At 44.5% G+C, this 22,500-nt stretch overlaps 1 protein-coding gene across 5 annotated transcripts in view; it reads left to right on the top strand.

Annotated features, from left to right (window-relative positions):
- Positions 1-22,500, top strand: part of znf423 (zinc finger protein 423) — a 165,738-nt gene that overhangs the window by 81,224 nt on the left and 62,014 nt on the right. For 4 of the 5 annotated variants that reach the window (XM_068312946.1, XM_068312943.1, XM_068312944.1 and 1 more), the window contains exons 6-18: positions 4-85; positions 172-247; positions 1,098-1,378; positions 1,472-1,755; positions 1,841-2,218; positions 2,396-2,577; positions 3,527-4,066; positions 5,128-5,278; positions 5,586-6,137; positions 6,292-6,476; positions 7,431-7,846; positions 7,938-8,151; positions 11,457-11,541. In XM_068312946.1, coding sequence (XP_068169047.1) covers positions 4-85; positions 172-247; positions 1,098-1,378; positions 1,472-1,755; positions 1,841-2,218; positions 2,396-2,577; positions 3,527-4,066; positions 5,128-5,278; positions 5,586-6,137; positions 6,292-6,476; positions 7,431-7,846; positions 7,938-8,151; positions 11,457-11,541 — 3,426 coding nt within the window. The remainder of the gene's footprint in view (positions 1-3; positions 86-171; positions 248-1,097; positions 1,379-1,471; positions 1,756-1,840; positions 2,219-2,395; positions 2,578-3,526; positions 4,067-5,127; positions 5,279-5,585; positions 6,138-6,291; positions 6,477-7,430; positions 7,847-7,937; positions 8,152-11,456; positions 11,542-22,500) is intronic. The other variant, XM_068312945.1, reaches the window with a different exon arrangement.

The following is a 22,500-nucleotide window of genomic DNA, read 5'->3' as shown; positions in this document are numbered from 1 at the left end:
CAGGCGATAAGAAGTACAGCTGTCAGGAGTGTGAAGCTGCGTTCTCTCGCTCGGATCACTTGAAGATCCACCTGAAGACACACAGGTAGTGAAGAAACCTGCACTGAGTGACATCCAGTATTTAGAATCCTGGTTTTATTCTGATTTTTTGTTTGTGTTCACATATTCCAGCTCCAGTAAACCATTCAAGTGCAGTGTGTGTAAACGTGGCTTCTCCTCTACCTCCTCACTACAGAGTCACATGCAGGTAAACAGTCGGTGTCATTACATTCATTTACGGGAGCAGCTCCTACTTGCAGAGGTTACATAAAAAGTGATCCATTATTATGTCATGTTAATCTACACTTTTAATGACAACTCTGGTAAAATTTGTCATTCAAACAGTGTTTGTCTGGGATGTGAAGACATTTTCTTCTTTTTTCCACGTATTACCTTTTCATTGTGTTTGCAAATAAAATGAAAACTAAAAAGCGTTTTATTCTCTCTGTATTTTCAAACACTTTTAAAAAGAAGATAATTTGACCTAAATGTTCAAACTCTTATTGTATAAGTTTTAAATGTTGTAAGTCACTGTTTAAATAAACTGTAGATAAATGTATAGCAAATGTCCAAAATCACACTTTACAATATTGCTCATTCAGTAACAGTGATGTCTGTCACTCTATCTAATCTTTCTTTGAAAGATTAAATAAAAATGTACGTGTACATCTATGTAACTCTTACCCACTGCTTTTGCTGTGGATGAAAAAAAAAAGTTTGCTTTTAATGTTAAATCCAGGTGATGTAGATGTTTCTTTTCCCACAGTGACAATGGAAGGCACTGAAATATCAGCATTCAATGTCACAAAATAGAATGTGGATTAGGAATTTCTAAAATTCACTTAATGTACTTGAAGAAATCACTGATAGGCCACTTATGAGAGAGATAAAAAAGCAATCCTCTAGAATTTGTCAGAAATGTATCCTTAATGATTTAAGATTCAGTCGTTTAGAGAAAGAAACAATCATTGCAGCCCCTGTAAATCGCATCATCATCAGGTGAAGATATTAAAAGACCTTTGCTTCTTCAAATCTGTATTAATCTCTGATTCCGACAGGCTCACCGCAAGAACCGCGAGCACCTCGCGCTGAGGAGTGAGAGGGATGGTGTGAAGAAAGGCGTGGCAGGAGACGGCGACCTGGAGCAGGACCTGTACATGTGTGATTACTGTGAGGAGACCTTCAGCCAGACAGACGAACTAGAGAAGCATGTCCTGACGAGACACCCCCAGCTGTCAGACCGGGCCGACTTGCAGTGCATCCACTGTCCTGAGATCTTTCTGGACGAGGCTTCTCTCCTCACACACATTGAGACGCAGCACGCCAACCGCAAACACAAGTACTGAACATCTGATTTAAGCTTCTCCCATTGCTAATTTCCCATCAGTTAGACGTTTTACTGTTTCGTTTTGTTTTTGTGGTACCGCCCCAGATGTCCTGTCTGCTCAGAACAGTTCCCGTCTGTGGAGGACGTGTATTGCCACCTAGACAGCCATCGTCAGCCTGACTCGTCCAATCACAGCGCTGCCAGTCCCGATCCCGCACTGGGCAGCGTGGCCTCGATGAGCTCAGCCACTCCAGACTCCAGCGCCAGCCTGGAGAGAGGTTCCACCCCAGATTCCACCCTAAAGCCCAGCCACGGCATCGACCGAAGTCGCAGGAGAGGCATGGACAATGTGGAAGAGATGGGGATTAGCTTGGGTCATCAAGGTGGAGGTATGTCCACGTACGTCACATGATCTAAAAGCCAGCGGTTGGTTTAAAGCGTCTATTGAAGAGGTCTTCCTGCCTCTCCCGACAGGCGGCGGAGGGAACTGGAGTAAGGTGACATACTCTTGTCCTTACTGCTCCAAAAGAGACTTCCACAGCCTGGCAGTGTTGGAGATCCACTTGAAGACCATCCACGCCGATAAGCCCCAGCAGAGCCATACGTGTCACGTTTGCCTGGACACACTGCCAACGCTCTACAACCTCAATGAACACGTGCGCAAATCCCATCGTGGCAGCGGAGGAACCGTCGGCACAGCAGCAGCTTTTCCCCTGCTGCAGTTCAGCAACGTTACAGCATTCCACTGCAACTACTGTCCAGACATGTTTGGAGACATCAACTCTCTGCAGGAACACATCAGAGTCACACACTGCCTGCCTGGTGGGATTGTGGCCGGCTCCACCACATTAGGTGTGTTACCGAAGAGCGCTAGTATGGGGTTTAGCGGTCGATGGTTAGAGCATTTATTCCATAAACACCCTGTGAAAGGGTGTTAGAGCACAACTCAGTAGCTGTTTAGCACTGTGCTGCCATTGGATAATGTAATTTAAGGGAACTTAATGCTGTAACTTCATCTTTCCGTCCTAGAAGGGAACCATGCCTTTTTCTGCAACCAGTGCTCCATGGGCTTCTTGACAGAGTCGTCCCTGACGGAGCACATCCAGCAGACACACTGCACCTCCGCTGCAGGGGGGGGCGTCGCACCTGGAGGAGCCGTGGCCAAACTGGAGTCTCCTGTGCTACAGTCGGCATCACAGTCCTTCATGGAGGTGAGAGTCAACAATCAAACAAGAACAGTCTTTTAACCACGAGAACTCCAGCTGTTGTTAGCTATTGTGTGCTACTGTACAATATATGGATGAAATGAGGCTAAAACAAAATATAGATCAGATTAAAGATCATTTGACTAAATTAAATAAATCCATGCATTATTGCAGATAATTGCTGGCAGGGCTTGGTTTTCCATTCATTGATTCTCATTCAATACATTAAATCAATCAATAGCAGATGTCTGCTATCAAATATATCAAAAATGACAATCGTCCACCCTCTTCTTATACTTCATTTCTAACCTTTATCTCACGCAGCGGTGTGATATTATAATGGGGTTGTCAAGTTCATCGTTCACCTAATTTAAATAAGCTAGCCTAATTTTATTATGTGTGATCACAAGATTGACAATGGTCCAGTGAACTGCACCAGTCCGACTCTACTGGACTCCTTCTCTGTTGTTAGATGGTGTCTCTTTAGTGGTAGATGAGGTGCAGCTGCCAGGGCGTGTTGTTCAACATGACACACACGTCTTGTCTTCCTCTCATCATCCTCTCATTTACTATTTAAGACATCTTCAGTTTAGAGACTACAATTAAAGAAATGTTCTGGTTTCTTGCAGCTTCAGTCTGTATTGTGGCCTTCGATTGGTGCGGTGTATGTTACTCAATGTTGGCATCGACCAACATGTCTTCTATAACATTTCTCGTGACCTTTTCATACCTGGTTGAGTTGTTTGAAAGAGTGACAAAGTAGTACCAGGTACTTATTTGCTAGCCCTTTGCAAGAAGGGCAGAGTGAATCGGACTGGGGCAATGGGGCTGTTGATTACTGGTTGAGTTATTTCTCCTTGTTTTTGCACTTTTTAATGCTCTCCAAGAACTAACTGGTGGTATTTGTTGGTCTATAATAAGTGTAAAGGGGTAATTATTTTTTGTCCATGTCCAGGTTTACTCCTGCCCTTACTGCACAAATTCTCCCATCTTCGGTTCACTCCTCAAGCTCACCAAGCACATAAAGGAGAACCATAAGAACATCCCATTGGCCAACAACAAGCGGCAGGCAAAGATTGCTGACCTAAGCCCCGCCTCCTCTGATGTGGAGATCTCCTCCCCGAAACGCCACAGACTGGGAGGAGACTCTACCCCCTCCATGGGCAGCAATGGAGACTACCCATGCAATCAGTGTGACCTTCGGTTTACCAGCTTCGAGGGGTTCCAGACGCACCTGAAATCACACCTGGAGATGCTTCTGAGGCGCCAGTCCTGCCCGCAGTGCAACAAGGAAGACTTTGAATCCCAGGAGGCATTGCTTCAACACCTGACAGTTCACTACACCACCACGTCAACCCAGTATGTGTGTGAGAGCTGCGACAAGCAGTTCTCCTCAGTAGATGACCTGCAGAAACACCTGCTGGACATGCACACGTTTGTGCTTTATCACTGCACGCTGTGCCAGGAGGTCTTTGACTCCAAAGTCTCCATACAGGTGAATGATTTTTTTGTTTGTTTTCAAAGCATACACACAGTAATACAGCGGTACCTCTACTTACGAAATTAATTGGTTCTGGAAGAAATTTCTTAAGTAGAAAATTTTGTAAGTAGAGACGCGTTTTCCATGCTAATGCCCTAATCCGTTCCAAGCCCCCCAAAATTCAGACATAAATGTTTTATGAAGCATAAAAATGCATCAAAACATGTAACAAATACATGTTACAACTAGATTATTACACAATAAATGAGAGTTGTGTATAACGTAAAAAACAAAGAATAGAGTAAAGAATAAAATGACGGTCATCTACCTTTTAACTGCTGTCCCCATTTTTTTTGCCCTCTTTGGTTCATGCCCTCTTGCCCCCCCATGAACAACAGAGTGAATTCCAGTCCTCCTCCTGAACTTCTCCAACCACCCACGCGATGCCTTAAACTCCTTAAACTTCCTTTTGTTTTAATAACGTGGTGATTGTAGATGCATTATGGCCATATTCTTTGGTGAGATCAACCAAACGCATCCCTTTTTCAGGCTTTTCTATGATCTCTTGCTTTGTTTGTATGGACAAAAAACTCTTTTCTTTTCCTCTTTTCTCCGTCACTTTCTTGGGGTCCATAGTGAATACTCTCAAAGTTAATATATTTATGTAAAACTATCAGAACACCTCATGGGTCGAGGGCCGAATGTCGAGGACGCTGCATAGACACCTATCTAGCTCCACACAGAGGTCCCTCTTAGCCAATGGGATGCCCGGATGCTAGATAATAGCCAGTGGCAGAGCAGCTATAAGAACGCTGCGTTCAGGAACCTGTAGGAGCTGCGAGTATCAGCCCTTACTGTATTTTTACCTTTCGTAACTCGAAATTTCTTTCGTAACTAGAGGCAATATTTTCCTGTTGAGACGTTTTGTAAGTAGAAAATTTTGTATGTAGAGACATTCGTTAGTAGAGGAACCACTGTATTTGTGAAGAAGAACATTTTTTGTAACACTGATGAATGAATGAAACAACTGTACAATTCAGCCGCTCTGGGTTTTTATTTTGCCGTTTGCCCTTTAGGTGCATTTGGCAGTGAAGCACAGCAATGAGAAGAAGCTGTTTCGCTGCACAGCCTGCGCTTGGGACTTCAGGAAAGAGGCGGACCTTCAGCTGCATGTAAAGCATAACCATCTGACCCAGAGGTCAGGCCTCCCAGGGGGGCTTGGAACAGGTAAAGCACAACTTTCCTGGCTATTTGGAGCAATAGTGCATTCATGTGGTGCTGCAGTAATTGAAAAATTTGTTCCCAACTGAGAAAATTTGTTGCAAGTTGTGAACTCCATGAAAAGTGTATTGAATGACTTAATTTGAGATGCAGTTACACAGTGGAACCTTCTTTTCTGAAGTTTGGGAAACTTTTTATGAAATCATGTACTGTTAATATGTGTGCACATATCAGATAAGAAAATGGAGGTTACAAAATGAAGACAGATTTAATGCGTTGCCGTTCATATCTCAACCAGGCGTCTGTCTTGCAGGACTCAAGCCTCGCAAGTGCATCTTCTGCGGCGAGACGTTTGGAACGGAGGTGGAGCTGCAGTGCCACATCACCACGCACAGCAAGAAGTTCACCTGCCGTTTCTGTAGCAAAGCTTTTCACGCCGTCTCGCTGCTGGAGAGACACCTGAGGGAGAAGCACTGCATGTTCGATGGCGGCAACATCACGGGCAACGGAGGAGGAGGTACGGGGAGCAGCGGGAGTCAAAACGGGACGCCCAACGGTCTGGCGCAGTCCTCCAAGAGAGGGGGAGGCGGTAGCAACGGTGGTGCAGGAGGCGTCGAGAGGGCGGCGTTGGCGACGGCGGAGCAAGCCGACCTGCAGAACATGTTGCTGAAGGGTGGAGGAGGAGGGGCAGGTCAGGGGGGAGATACGGCCAACAGCCACGAGGCCAGCGGGGGGGAAGAGGAGCTGGACAACTCAGAGCCCATGTACGCCTGTGACATCTGTGGGGCCGCCTACACCATGGAGTCGCTCCTACAGAACCACCGGCTGCGTGACCACAACATCAGACCGGGAGAAGACGACGCTAGTAAGACTCATTCTTAGACTTGTTTTTATCTTACTTTAAAAAAAAAAAAAAATTTGATCTTTCTACATATAAGATCTTAGATAGGTCCTGTAACATGTTGGTGCATCCATGGCTGAAATAGATCCGTAGTGATGACAGGACTTTTCTATGTCAGGTTCCCGGAAGAAGAAGGCTGACTTCATTAAGGGGAACCATAAGTGTAACGTGTGCTCCAGAACCTTCTTCTCTGAGAGCGGACTTCGTGAGCACGCTCAGACACACCGCGGCCCCGCCAAACACTACATGTGTCCAATCTGTGGCGAGCGTTTCCCGTCTCTGCTCACCCTCACCGAGCACAAGGTACGGTTGAATGTTGCTGTTTCACTTGTGCACGTCAGCGGAAAAACCCCTCGCAAGGAGAACGAAAGTACAGTCGCCTGTAGAGGCGTAGTTTTGCTCTCTCTGTAACGTGTGATGGAATTACAGTTGTAATACACACTTCAGTGTTGTAACAATGATGACTTACCGGTAATAGAGGATGAATAATGAGGATGACCCTTCCACTCTTGGCACCAAATTCTTCTCCTATCTTTGATTCCTTCTGTGGCATTCTTGCTATGTAACTGATTTAGGTCAATGATTTGATTTGACATGTTTCTTCACTTTAACAACATGATATTTTGCATTTCTTCACTAACCTGAGGAAGAATGACCAGACCTTTGTTGTAAAAACTGTTGCGTGACAGAAGATATTTACTGTCTTCTTCTCGTCCTTTGGGCATGTCCCCTTAAGGGTGTCCACAGAGTGTCGTCCTTTTCCATTCTGACTTCTTCATCCTCCTCTCTAACCTCCTCACTACATCCATCCACCTCCTCTTTGGTCTTCCTCGTGTTCTCTTTCCTGGTAGCTCCATCCTCATCACCCTTTCACCAACATCCTCACCATCTCTCCTCTGGACGTGTCCAAACCATCAGAGTCTGCTCTCTCTAACTTTGTCTCCAGAACATCTCACCTTGACAGTTCCACTGATGAACTAATTTCTGATCCGGTCCAACCTTATCACTCCTAGAGAACCTCAACCTCTTCATTTCCTCCACCTCCAGCTCCGCTTCCTGTTTTCTTTCCAGCACCACTGTCTCTAATCCGTCCATCATGGCTGTCCTCACCACTGTCTCTAATCTGTCCATCATGGCTGTCCTCACCACTGTCTGATAGACTTTGCCCTTCAAGGAGATATATACAATACATTCAAGAAACAACTTATTAGACCATGTGTATGCTTATTTGGTCACATGTGAATTCCATCTCTGCAGGTGACCCACAGTAAGAGCTTGGACACGGGAACCTGTCGAATCTGTAAGATGCCTCTCCAGAGTGAGGAAGAGTTTATCGAGCATTGCCAAATGCATCCCGACCTCCGCAACTCTCTGACCGGCTTCCGCTGCGTCGTCTGCATGCAGACGGTCACGTCCACCCTGGAGCTGAAGATTCACGGCACCTTCCACATGCAGAAGCTTTCAACTGGCTCTGGACTGGGTGGAGCTGTATCAGGAGGTGGAAACGGAGTCGGAGGAAACGGCTCGGCCTCCTCGTCGCCCAATGGGCAGCTGCAGCAGCATAAGCTGTATAAATGCGCCTTCTGCCTGAAGGAGTTCAAAAACAAAGGGGAGATGGTGAAGCTGGACGTCAACGGGCTGCCTTATGGCCTCTGTGCTGGCTGCATGAGTAGGTAGGTAGTAGTCTTGACGTGCCACACAGTCAAAGCAACATTGTTGATGACTGAAGTCGTTCATAACCAATCAAATTCTCTCACAAATTAGGGGCACAAATGGGCAGAGCCCCAGCCAGGGAGGGGCTGCCACTCCTGGCGACGCCCACGGGGAGAAGACTGTGACCGGGCTTAGGTGTCCAGAGTGCGGGGTCAAGTTTGAAAGCCTGGAGGACTTGGAGAGTCACGTTCAGACGGATCACCCCGAAGTCAGCCCAGAGACGAGCGCAGCAGGAAAGAAGGCTGAGGCTTCACCCGCACCCAAGGTGAGACGGACTGACTAAGATAAGACAAGCAAAACTCTTTGACAATGTTTATATAACAGATATTTCAAAAAATACCTCAAAAATACCCGTTTTTGTCTTTTGTGTGGCCCCATGAGCTAGCGTCTCATCCAGGGTGAGGGTTGGGGTCAGGGCAGAGGTGGGCAAAGTTTTTGATTGGCAGATTTCTAAAATTTGACAGGTGGGCCAGCTGAGGATCAGATGGAGGGAGTGTTAATTACATATGCAAGCCTTATTGTAAACATTTTCCCGACTACATTTATTTCATGAATTATATTAGTTTACCTTTTTTCTGGGTTGGGGTTCGGTGCTGTAATCGTGCGTCTAGCAGCATTCCTGAGGAATCTTAGCCCATTCCTCAGGTGGGAATATCCTGGTTTACCTGTTGCAACTACCTTCTCCAGATCCCACTAGACATTTTCTTTGGGTTTCAAATCAGGGGGTACGATCTATCTCACCCTCTATGCGCTATATGTTTCCATTGCACGGAGAAGCCGTGCATCATTGAGCGTTCACCAGTGGGTTTTCAGCACATGTCTTATTCTTCCTCCTTCAATCCCAAACCTCTTTCCCTTGGCGCGATGGTTTTGAGTACGTGGAGCTGACTTTTCTTTTAACGTTGGTGAACATCTTGTGTTATTTGGACATTAAGTCCTTGTGCAAATTGTGGCCTCCAAAAATAAAACAAAAGGGGGCCTCTGAAGGTTTACGCAGTGTTTTAGCATCTGAGTTTTAAATAGTCTTCTTACAGTGGACGGTATGTTTGAGTTGAATCATTCTGAAACTGCTGCTGGCTTTACTGAATGTGGGCAAAAAATAAAGTCTAAAACTGTTTGTTGCATCGACATTGTTTTCTTCTGGATTCTAATTTGATTCTACTGTTGTAAACGGCTGACAGATATTTTGCTAACAGAACTAAAACACAGACGAACATCTTTGTTTCAAACTGTAACCTCAGTCCGTGTTTGAAATCCAACCTCTGTACATTAACACCGTCAAACACATGGAGGCGTTTTCAGAAGCATAGGGAATGCCAGCCTCTTGCTAAACTTTGTTTGCATGAGTCATACGTGTATAAAGTGTGTGTGTGTGTGTGTGTGTGTGTGTGTGTGTGTGTGTGTGTGTGTGTGTGTGTGTGTGTGTGTGTGTGTGTGTGTGTGTGTGTGTGTGTGTGCAGCTTGCTTATGTACGCTCTTGTGAATGTCAGTGTGTGTCAGCTGAGCCCCACTGGGTTCTGTGGTTGGGGTGTGCTGAGGCATTGTGGGAGCGGCTCGCTCTACTTGATATTGACAGTCAGGCTCCCCGGGACTTGCCGCGTGTCTGTGTGTGTGTGTGTGTGTGTGTGTGTGTGTGTGTGTGTGTGTGAGTGTGTGTGTGTGTGTGTGTGTGTGTGTGTGTGTGTGTGTTTGCCAGTGAGTATGTGTGTGTTACAGGCAGTTCCCAGGGATCCTCTGTCTTACCTGCACCTTTGTTTCTGCTTAGTCTAACATCACAAAGCAGACAAAGTAGGATTTCTTGTGTGTGTGTGTGTGTGTGTGTGTGTGTGTGTGTGTGTGTGTGTGTGTGTGTGTGTGTGTGTATGTGTGTGTTTGTGTGTGCGTGTGTGTGTGTGTGTGTGTGTGTGTGTGTGAGTGTGTGTGTGTGTGTGTGTGTGTGTGTGTGTATTCGTGCTTGTTGCAGCAGCAGAGTGCTATGAATGAATAACCAGAAACTCTGCTTCTGTCTCTCTCTGCTTGTCTGCCCCTTTTTTTTCCTTTCTTTTTTCTCTTCCTCTCATTCTTTCTTCTTCTGTTTCTTTTTTCTCCCCTTTTCTTTTTCTTCTTCTGGTTTCCTTCTTTATATTTCTTTTGCATTGCTCCTTCCCTGATTGTTTTTCTTCTCCATTCCATCCCTCATTGATTTCTGTCTTTGGAGGTCTTAGTTATGTGTTTGTGTGTGTGTGTGTGTGTGTGTGTGTGTGTGTGTGTGTGTGTGTGTGTGTGTGTGTGTGTGTGTGTGTGTTGAGCTGTATACCTTTTTTTCCCATATAATAATCTGTCAGACTTGTATCAGACCAGGATTGCTCGCACATCTTACTTTTGCTGCTTGCAGGTTGACACCAAGAGGTTCTTCTGCTTGACGTTAATCATTATGTTATTTTATTTCATCCCCGTGCGTTTAGTAGCTACAGAATTGTCCAAATCTCTCTAAATTAGCTACGATAAACTATAAAAACATTAAGATTATGAAAAAGTGTGTTTTTTGTGCTGACAGCAAAGGAAATTCTTGAATTCTTAATTACATAATTAATCTAATTTATCAGTAGATGTTCCATAAATGTTTGTATCACGTAAACCGACGTTTATTACAAATAAACGTCATTAGTCCGATAATTTTACCAACAGTGTCCTAACAGGAATACCAGCACCATAAACTAGACATTGGAAAGAGGCAGAAACACGTTGGTTAACACTCATTATATCCCACCTCTGACTGGTGTAAAGTTTAGTTAAGGGATACCCCCCAAGGCTGTTCAAGCACAGCTGGACTAAGGTTGAACTTCCTGTGAAGGATATCTGTAAATGGACCCACAAACTCTCTTTATGATCTGTTTTCTGTGTATTTTAACAAAGCCGAGTCTTGACTTGTTTTGAACTATACAGACGCTCCTCACTTCTGTTTTAGTGACGTTCTGAACGGCCAAACGTAATGTGAAAATGAACGTAAGTTGTTACTGTACATTCCAGTAATGTGTGACCGTATACTGTATGTACATCCGTAAATTCTATTACCAGTCTGTCGTTTGCGCCGTGTAAACAATGGACGCAGTGTCAAACGTAAGGTCATTTGAACGTCTCGTACTACGGAGAGTGCTAAACTTTTGTAAAAAATTTTTTTTTACAAAATTGTTTTACAGTCAGTTCAAACGTAAAATCGAAAAAAACGTAAAACGAATGAACGTAAGTAGAGGAGTGTTTGTACTTTCTTGCGTCTAGTGATACACTTTTAAAGCACATACAGTTTTTCCACACTATAAGGCGCACTGGATTATAAGGCGCACCTTCAATGAACTACCTATTTCAAAGAATGTTTCATATATAAAGTGTAATAGATTATAAGGCACATCTGATTATAAGGCTTCAATGCCTTCAATGAATGGCCTATTTTAAACTTTTTTCATATATAAGGCGCAGTTTTAGGTGCACCTTATAGTGCGGAAAATACTGTATGTTTCTTCAGCTGATTAAACTCTTTTAAAATCTCATGAAACTCATTTCTTTGCTGTCTGTGTGTCTTTTGTCTTGTAGAAAAAGACCTACCAGTGTATTAAATGCCAAATGACATTCGAGACGGAAAGGGAGATCCAGATTCATGTGGCCAATCACATGATCGGTGAGTGAGACGCAGCTCTTCTACTGAGTTCTATTCATTCCAGTGAGAGAGTGTGTGGTGTGTGTGTGTGAGTGTGTGAGTGGATGCATTCTCGTCTTCTCTTGTATTTTCCAGTTTTTCACATTTAACGTGAGCACCACACACACACACACACACACACACACACACACACACACACACACACACACACACACACACACACACACACACACACACACACACACACACCAGTAAACAGACACACAGTGTAGACACACATAAGGGTAAAAGAAGATACTTGGAGTAGTAATTATAAACTGTTTCTCCTCCAACAAGAATATATTTTATTCACCCATGTCTGTTTACTTACTTGTGTCGGCACTTGTGCATGTAAAGCTGATTGGTAAACCTGCTAGAGGACCGATATGGGCTGGCTGGAGGAGCTTTAGTACTGGTTGGTCTGTACTATACTTAGTTCTATTATAGTTCTTTATTTATTTGCTGTGCAAATATCTTCCAATATGTAATATCGGTGAGGTTTACTAGATTAGCAACAAAGTTATTGACATCCCCTGCTGTGATTTGTACTCCTGAAACAATCAAGAATAAAAGCTTTATTGTACTTTCTAATGTAAAAACTTTACACCATTTAACTTCAGTTACTTTTATTTTTCTGGACATTCAGCAGCTCTGATTAAATAAAAATCCACTTCAGATGTTTGTTACCAATTAATTATTGAGAAATGGTTTAACAAAAAGCTGTTCCCCTACATTGTATGTGTGTGTGTGTGTGTGTGTGTGTGTGTGTGTGTGTGTGTGTGTGTGTGTGTGTGTGTGTGTGTGTTAGTGAGAGTGTGTTTAGCTAGAAACTGTCTGTATTTGAAGTCTTCCCCTGCGCCGGTGTGCTCCACTCGCTGCTTATTTGCTGCGTTAGCATCTCTGTCGTCATGGAGATTATCGAGGTGAAGCTGTAAATCGTCATGGGAAACAGAGACTGTGCTGGTTCAGATCTTCACGTAGCAGAGCAGCTCTTGCGACAGGATAGTGAAGTCCTCCGGGGGGGTTGCACACCTGAACATTGTACAACATCACACCTGTTCAGCCACGCCGGCGCTGTTACTGCCTCTGTAGGCGTCAGAGGGGGGGGGGGGCAACCCCATTCCCCATTCAGACATCATGGGGGGAGGAAAGGTGCACCTATGAAAACACTTTAAATGGGGCCAAAGATGTACAAACACATTATCATTGAACACGTTTTCCCAGCTTCCTCTGATGTCTTCCTTCTCTTTCCACTGATTCCAGTTTCTCCTTCCACTCCTTCTATCCTGGGTAACATTAGCTCCATGCTAGGCTAAATATTCATCTGATTCATGTGACATCATTAGCGAGTTTGATCACCAACATCGTGACTCAACTCTTATGGTTGACATGAAGAAGCTCTCATCTCACCATCTCTACTCTTTCTAGGAGTGTTCAAGTCTCCTGCTCTAATAATGTCAAACAGGTCTGTGTGTATGAATAATGCATGAAATAAAATCAACACAGAACTTGTAAAACTAAAATGCTAAAATGAGAGTGTTTTCGTCCCCAACTTGTTCTTTGTGGTCATGTTATAGTCACAGCCCAGCTTTGACACACATACAGTTGATTAAAACCATCCTGTGGTCAATGCTGTGCTCTAGATTGTAGGTCTGCCTTTTTTTGTGACCTTATGTGAAATCCATCATCCAAACAGTTTGACCTTTAACTTGTCAGTCCAGAGAATATTCTCCTGAAACCCAGTGGGTCATTAAAGTGTTTGGGTCTAATCCAGACAAGCCTTATTGCTGTTCTGGATTAGCTGTGGATTTGCCTCAACGCTCTACGATGGGGGACATTTTTACCCAGTGTCTCTGCAGCTGGTGACATGAACACCTTTAGACTGCAGTTCCATGGATGTTTTATTTTTGATCTTCTTTCACTTCCTGAATTAGTTCTGTCTGTGCTCCAGGAGGAAGTTTGGACCATGGGTCACTAAGGTTCACCACTACTCCAGACATTGTCCATTTGTAGAGAACAGGGCTTTGAACCACAATTTTTTGCCAATCGGTTCGTTCCAAACAGAAACGGAATTATAACGTTTCTGGTTTTGCATTCCACCCATAAACTCAAGTTCCTGAACCGGTTAGAACGAAAAAATAATTATTAACCTGAACCGGTTAATAATGTTCCTTGTAAATATAAATATGTAGGTGCCGTATTTTGCGCACCATAAGATGCGCTTAGAGGCCTTAAAATTTCAACGCTGCTCCTTTTAACATGAAGCGTCTTCTGTGTTCACTGAGTTCAGAAATCTGTAAAAAATGTTTTTGTGTGATTTTAGTCAGCGATCCTCCAGATCGACCATTGTCCACCGACATAGGACGTATTACGTCACTACGTACGCTAGCAGCGTTTGACCAATTAGAGAACATGACGTGGGGCTTCGTCCAGCACACCTCCGGTAGGTACCGGTATAGGGTATGTACCGGTACTGTACCGCAGGTATGCTGGTAACCACATCTGATTGGCTGAAGACCCCCGACAATGACGTCAGCAAAGAGACACGCTTACGACACAACATGTAAACTCCAGGCTATCAGTTCCAGTTGTTCCGGTTCACGTAAAGAGACCGGGGGGCTTTTTTCACGCTTCTCCATCTCTCTTGATCTGTGACTCCTTGCCCCCCCCCACACCACCGCTTCTGTCAGAAACACGTCAAGCGGCTGAATTAGGAGTTTGTCTTCATCCTGGAGGATTAACGAAAGAACTCCACCCGCTGGACATCGGTGTGAACAGAGCCTTTAAAGTTAAGCTGGGGGGTCGTGGAGCGATGGATCAGAGACGTGAACACATGTTTACCAGGACTGGGGGCAGTGCAGAGGAGTTACACCCCCACAATATGCGGTGGATTGTGGGTCCTGGACTAACGTGTCTGCTTCCACTTTTGTCCGATGTTTCTCTAAAGCCGGCATCTTTACCGGACAGACACCCGGAAACCAGACGGTCAGCGGTAGAGAAACTACAGAGATATTCAATGCAGACCGGAGATGAGGACTTCAGGGATTTAGAACAGATTTATCAAAAAATAAAGAAATAAAAACAGATTTAAAAAATGTCGGTTTATTTTTTAAATTTAAATACGTAGTACAACACAGTCCAACCACGGTCACTTTTTGCTTCCGTTAGCAACCATGTACCGAACAATGAAGTGCGCCGTGTGTCCGGTTAAAGTACAGAAATAATCTCCGTTATTTAGACTGCGTCTCTTTGTACAATGAGCCGAATGGTGCACAAAATACGGTAACTTAAGGACTTTAAATTGGAAACTAAAGCACTTAGTATACTATAGACTATAATTATAGATATGCCCCCACCCCACAGTAAACAGTACCACAGCACTACACCACTGCTTTATGACAGTTATATCACTGTAGTTAAGGCTTATGCCTCCTACTTAGACACTACATGACATAAGACAAGAATAACTTCCACCATGTCATTTATTGCTGAACAACAGATCTTCATTGTTCTTCTCCCATAGCTCAGTATTGCTACAAAGCGCTGGCAGTACGGGAACACACTGCTCTGAAAATGACTGCAGCCAATGAGTTCATGTCTGAGTCATACATGTTCAGACTGACACACTGCAGTGTTTATCTGTAATGATTAATGGTGACTTGGAGACCTCCCTTTTCTTAACTGCTGCTGATAGCCGCTACTTCCCTCTGCTCTCACCCCGCGTCCAGTGAATGACAGGAAGTGAAACATGAGGTCAAATATTTTTTTCAAGAACGTGAAAAAAACCCTGTATTAACCGGTTTACAATTATTTTCTGTTCCAATTCTGTTCTGGAACATTAAAAAATATAAAGTTTTCAGTTTCCTTTCGTTCCATGAACCGGTTCAAAGCCCTGGTAAAGACTGTGTCTCTGTGGATCTGTGGAGTCTCAGAAAAACCTTTGTAAACCTCCACCGACTGATGTACAGTATTTTAGTCACCATTCCCCGTTAGATTTGGTACTGGTGTGAAATTCTAGTCAAATATCATGTTACTAAAACGGTCATGAAGTGATGATTTAATTAAAGATGGCTGGTAGTGATCAGGTCTTGGTGTGTCCAGTCGGGTTGGGCAGTGATTTTCAGATGATTTTCTCAGACATTATTAGGAGCACATCTTAAATGTTTTTCCCAATGTGGGTGGCACAGTGGTGGAGTGGGTAGCACAAAAAGAAGGGTCTGGGGTCAGTTTGTCTCTGCGCTGACCTGTATGTTCTCTCCATGTCTGAATGGACAGACAAAACATGTAATACAGGCAAATTGATCATTCCAAATTTTCTATTGGTGTAAATGTGTGCGGCAGTGGTTCTCTGTCCGTGTGTGAATCCCCGGCGACATGTCTGGAGTGTTCCCTGCCTCTTGTTTGTAGCTAGCTGGGATAGAATTCAGCAGATCTGTGACTTGCAAAGTAGAATAGCAGCTAAAAACGAGACGGTTGTGATCGTCATCTTCCAGGAAATGGATGGATGGATGGTTTTCCGGAGTTTTTTTTAGTTCTTTCAGGTGCAGTTCTACCAGCTGATCACAAGTCACAGCGGGAAACGGCTGCCACCTTTAGATCATAGATAAACACAACTAGATTTTACCATTTAGACATCAGAACTTCATGATGATAATGTGATCATGTAATACCCCAGTCCTAATACACTAATGCCCCACACCAAACCAAATTCAGATATTTGAATAATATTGGAGATACTTCTGAAGAATAATTTTGTTTGTAACCCCAATTTCCGCTGCCTAGCAACCAGTTACAGTGATCCCTCATTACTCACTGTTAATCCGTTCCAGGAACCACCCACAAAAAATGTTTATTTGTTGTGTCTTCTCTATGAAGGGATGTAAGCCGTTCCCGTTGTTTAAACGTTGGTTTATTTGGTTGTTCATGACTGGATTTAGTGTATTTTTGCATCCCCTTCCCAGTAAAGTCATTGTGTGTACATGTGTGTGCGTGTGTGTGTGTGTGTGTGTGTGTGTGTGTTGTGTGATGTGATTTTTTAAGTGCTGTCGATGTAATAGTGATTGAATCAGAGACACACACACACACACACACACACACACACACACACACAGACACACACACACAGACACACACATACGTCCTTGACAGCGTGTATTGAACATTACATACACTCACTAATGCTTTACTAATCACCTCTGTCTGGACCTGGCAGCGTGACGCCTCTCTCTCCTCACACACGTGATCACGTGATCACACGTGATCACGTGATCTCTCTGTAACCCACAAACGTTCACGTTCTCTCCGTTCTGCTCATCTTGATCAGGCTGATCTGTAATCAGAAGACTGACTCCATGTATTTGTTTGATCTCACCATGTTGGCTCCTTCAGTGAAGCGGGGGCTTCAGCCCTGACTCTGCCCACACTGAGCAGCACTGTTTCATTGACATCTGATATTTGTAGTTGATGTGTAACATAAAAAAATGTAAAGAAAAGGAAAGATATTAAATCAGTATGAGCGTTTGAGACTGACTGCGATTTCCTTTTAACAGTATTCTGTTGACTCCTCAGTACTTGCAGTATTACTTAATAAAGTACGGTATTGTTAGTATACAGTAATCCCTCGCGTATTCGTGCATTAACATGCGCGACTTCACCTCATTGCGGATTTTTAGTAGGTAGTCACGTGATCCCAAACGCGCATTCTATTGGCTGACGTCATCCAGAAGTGCGCTGCGTTCCGTGAGTCTCTGAATGCAGCGCACCTCTGTGAGATACAAAAGAGGTTTAAAGAGTCTATCAGAGTGTTTTAAAGGTAATACAGATAGAAGGGGGTTTAATATCGGCATGGGGAGGGTTCAGAAATGTTTAAATTACAGTAAATAATAAAATACATGGGCGGCACGGTGGTGCAGTGGTTAGTGCTGTCGCTGCACAGCACGGCATTGCTAACCACGGGTTCAAGTCCCGCTCTGTGTGGAGTTTGTATGTTCTCCCCGTGTCTGCATGGGTTCTCTCCGGGTTCTCCGGCTTCCTCCCACCTCCAAAAGCATGCGCTTCAGGTTGATTGGCCGGTCCCAAATTGCCCGTAGGAGTGAGTGTGTGTGTGCATTGTTGTCTGTCTTTGTGTGTGGCTCCGCGGTGCACTGGCGTCATGCCCGGAGTGTCCCCCGTCGTGCCCGGAGTGTCCCCCGTTGAGTTTTCATGTCTTCTCTGTGTCAGCAAGGGTTCCCACTGGGTTCTCCAGTGTTCTCCTCCAGTCCAAAAACACGCTGAGGTGAATCTTTGATTGAAAGTCGTTTGTGGATGTGAATGCCTGTTTTTCTTAGCATTGACCCTGTGATGAGCTGGTGACTTGTCCAGGGTGTACCCTGTTAGCTGTCACCCAGCATAGGATATATGGTATATATTTTTCTACGCGGCTCTTCTATCGGGTTTTGCAGTTTGTGGTTTCCGTGTAAAATGCATCACCTTTGCGACACCCAACGGCGTCTCGTCCAGGTGCACAAGGTGATCCTTCATGTTGTTCATCAGGGGTAACACTGTCTTTAAAATCATCTCCAAATTTGTTTCTGAAAGGATGAGTGACATTTGAATCCACTTCACTGCCCTGGGTTTTAACAACCACACCAGCGATGGGTTCACGTGGTGATGGAGGGTGCCTCGGAAGGTTTCTCAGTAGTTCTACAGAATATTGAAAGAGAAATGTCTTTTTATCGTCTCTTTTGTTGTGTTCAGCATCACCGTTGAAAAATTTTTCCCTTCCCCTTCCTCCACATCCGCGTTCAACTTACATATTACTAACCATGCCCATTCTCTCCTCCGCTCTCCCCCACCCCCACCTGCCTATTGGATGGCCTGTAGATGAGTCCACCTGTCGGCAAGGTTTGTCCCTTTTCTGTCTCCTCGGACAGCGTTGTGCTGTCTTACTGCCTGCCCATCAGCATTTCATTTCCTTTGCTTTATTGATTTATTTATAGGATTCACTATTTATCTATAATTCTTTATTACTGAGCACAATTCACATTGATCTATTGTTAGCAATCATGTGCAAAAGCCACGCTGCATGATGTGGTAACCTATGTAGCAGGAAAGTCAGTCTCAAATTGCTCGATGTATTTCCTAAGAGCACAAATCAGGAAGCGTAATAAAAGCAGCTCCTACATGTGTTTGATTTGGTGCGATTCTGCTCAATCAGCCCCCACTCCAACCCCCCCATTCACCCTAATCCCTGCTGCTAGTTGCATGCTCCATTGTCCTTCCTACCTCATATTCACCACACACACAAGCACTCACACACACACACACACACACACACACACACACACACACACACACACACACACACACACACACACACACACACACACACACACACAGATGCCTTGCAATTATTGAGTGGCCACTCACCTGTATCTAAGTGCTCCCTGTGGAGGGTGGGGGCTAATGATGTGTCCTCAGCATGAGCTTTACTTACTTAAACTTACAATAAAAGTGTTCCATGCATTCTTCACAGATCTCATCACCAGGAGTTCTGGAGATGTTTGAACCTGAGCTTTTGATTTCCATCTGCCTTCTGGTTCTGAACCGTCAACCTACACTGGTGTGTGTGTGTGTGTGTGTGTGTGTGTGTGTGTGTGCGTGCGTGTGCGCGTGTGTGTGTGTGTGAGAGTGTGTGTGTCACAGTCACATCTATGATTCGCCTGACTCGTAATGGTGGCCCGCTGCCTGAACAGCCCCCCCCCCCAGGACTGCTCCTGGGCCACATTGTGTCTGTGCTAACACCTATCTGGATGTAGGTGTGTGTGTGTGTGTGTGTGTGTGTGTGTGTGTGTGTGTGTGTGTGTGGTGGGCAGAGTCTGGTGTGGTTACTCTGTGCCTCTGAAGACTTAATGAGGCGAATAAGATGCTTTTAGAGTCAATGGAGATGGATAATGTGGACGAGGGTTCATCCATGTATGAGTGTGTGTGTGTGTGTGTGTGTGTGTGCACGTGAGTGTGTGTACGTGAGTGTGTGTGCGTGTGTGTGTGTGTGTGCGTGTGTGTGTGTGTGTCTTTGCTACCAGCTAACAATATTATGTTTTCTTTTGCCCTGCTGAATTTGAGCTAATAGCCTGCGGACTCATTTGTCCTCATAGTTGGTGTGTGTGTGTGTGTGTGTGTGTGTGTGTGTGTGTGTGTGTGTGTGTGTGTGTGTGTGTGTGTGTGTGTGTGTGTGTTCATTAACACACTCGAGTGAAAACACACTCCACACTGCAGTATTTATCTGGTGGGGGTCACCGGTCCTACTGGAGACTGATGCCGTACCCCAACGTTTGACATGGAGACACAGATAACGGTGGAATCAGTTGACACCAAACATCAGCGTCCAGAGACGACACACCTGAGAGGTCAGAAGGTCATCAGATTGGATAAAACATAGGTTTCAAATCAAGGAGTCATTTCCAGATAAAGATCCAGAAGATGACGCCCATTAATGTAAAAATAATAATTCAGTTTTCCTCTACGTTGGGTTATTTTGTAGTCGTCATGATTTTAACACCATTAAAAATAGTTTCACGTAAAATAAATGAAGGAACACTGCCGAGACGCCCTTGAGCAAGGCGCCCCCCCCCCCTCACAAGCTGCTCATTTGGGCGCACCAGGAAGGAGCTGCCTGCCACTCTACCTCCTCTGCATGCCTACAGGCCCCCCCTGTGTGTGGTTGTGTGTATTACAGGGGCCTGCACACATTATAACAGTGAATTAAATTAAATTAAATTGAATTAAATTGCTATGAAATGCAATCCTGTGTTAAACTTTATAAAGTGTTTTACTAAATGCTCATAGACATTCACAGGCAAACCTACACATATACCTCAGTACTGGGGGGTTGGGGGGGGGGACGGCACACCCGACCGTGGTGGAAACATGAGGGGGGTGTTTTTAATCTCTTCATTAATCCATTCCTCACCACTCTCTCCCTCTTGAGTCACTTAATGATGTTAATCTCAGAAATGATCAGTTAGTCCAGTTTAGTAGTCGGCTAATGGGGGGGGGGGGTCCTAATGAATCTGAATGAAGCAGGCAGGATGTGGGGGCTGAGGGAACAGGTGAGAGCGCCCCCCATCCTCCCCTGCCTCCCTCCCTCCCTGCCTCCCTGCCTCCCCTGCCACCTGGAGCTGGTGAGGTGTGACACCGGAGGGAGGGGGGGGGGGTCAATGATAAAGGGACATAGAGAGGAGACCACAGAGGGGGGGCTCCCTCTCAGGTGAGGAGGATGAAGAATGGGGGGATAAACCGTGAGATAAATGCAGGCGTACACTCACAAAGGTGATTCAAGTTTCCACGGCAACTATTAACTGTAGTGGGATTATTTCAATGTCCAGATTATCTGATCGTTCTTCTCTAATTCCTCCTCAGTTTCAATGGAAACCTTTCCGTCCATTTTTCATCCATTCATTGTCCTTTCACTGCATCATCCGCTGTCGTGGGTCGCAGGACGCTGGAGCCTATCCCAGTTGACTGAGGGCGTGAGGCGCGGGAAACTCAGGGCACGAGACTAGATTAGACTAGATTAGATTGGATTGGACTACATTATATTAGACTACATTAGATTACATTAGACTACATTAGATTAGATTAGATTGGACTAGAAAAAACTAGACTAGAGCACAATAGATTACAGCAGATAAAACTAGATTAGACTAGAAAAAGATTGTTAGACTAGATTAGACTAGGGCAGCAAAGTGGCACAGTGGGCAGCGCTGTTTCCACACAGCAAGGCGGTTCCAGGTTCACGTCCCAATTAGACAAGATTAGACTAGATTAGATTAGATTGGACTAAATTAGTTTATTGTAGACTATATTAGACTAGACTAGATTAGACCAGATTAGACTAGATTTGATTAGATTGGACTAGGTTAGTTTATATCAGCCTAGATTAGACTAGACTAGATTAGACACGATTAGACTAGATTAGATTAGATTGGACTAGGTTAGTTTATATTAGACTAGATTAGATTAGACAAGATTAGACTAGTTTATATTAGATTGGACTAGGTTAGTTTATATTAGACTAGATTAGATTAGATTTAGATTAAATTAGAAGAAAAGGGAGGAATAATTTGAATCATCAAAAATTTGTGAGTGAACCTCACACATGCGTGTCTGACCTGTGTGTTTAGGTGACATTTCCATGTGTGTGTTGTTCCATGATTTTCATGCGATAATCATTTGTTAGCATCAGAGTCCTTTTCCTTCATTGATGAACGCTCGTCCTCTTCTCGGCGGCAGAAGGCCTGTGCTGTCTGTCACTTCCTGTAGTTTATCAGCTTCTTATTGACTGCATGAACACATGGAAACAACTGTTTTCCTGTGTTTGTGTGTGTGTGTGTGTGTGTGTGTGTGTGTGTGTGTGTGTGTGTGTGTGTGTGTGTGTGTGTGTGTGTGTGTGTGTGTGTTGGCGTGTTTTGAGATCATGGCGGTCCCCCAGAGAGCTCATTTTGTCGTCTTCTCGCTTGATTTACCTTCTTCTTCTGCTGCTGTTTATTACCAGTCATTACAAGCTGTTTGGAAACCTAATAGGACACACTGACAAATAGATAGGGGGAGACCCAACCGACACAGGATAATAAGCAGAGAGAGTGTGTGTGTGTGTGTGTGTGTGTGTGTGTGTGTGTGTGTGTGTGTGTGTGTGTGTGTGTGTGTGTGTGTGTGTGTGTGTGAATCAGTGCTTGTCACATGTAACATTTGCCTGTGGGAATATTTGTACATTCAATGTCAGCAACACAACATGTGTGTCTGAGTGATACTTCACCTGGTGTGCAGGTGTGTGTGTGTGTGTGTGTGCGTGTGTGTGTGTGTGTGAACAGAGATAAAGGTCTGTATACTTACCACTGTTAGAACCAATCCTCCTGCGTTTCCCTTCCCTTCTCTCTCTCTCTGTGCCTCAGCTCGTCCAGG

Source organism: Antennarius striatus, chromosome 4 (assembly GCF_040054535.1).
Source record: "Antennarius striatus isolate MH-2024 chromosome 4, ASM4005453v1, whole genome shotgun sequence".
Lineage (NCBI taxonomy): Eukaryota > Metazoa > Chordata > Actinopteri > Lophiiformes > Antennariidae > Antennarius > Antennarius striatus.
The sequence above is the reverse complement of the archived record's forward strand: the minus strand, read 5'-3'. Positions and strand labels throughout refer to the sequence as shown.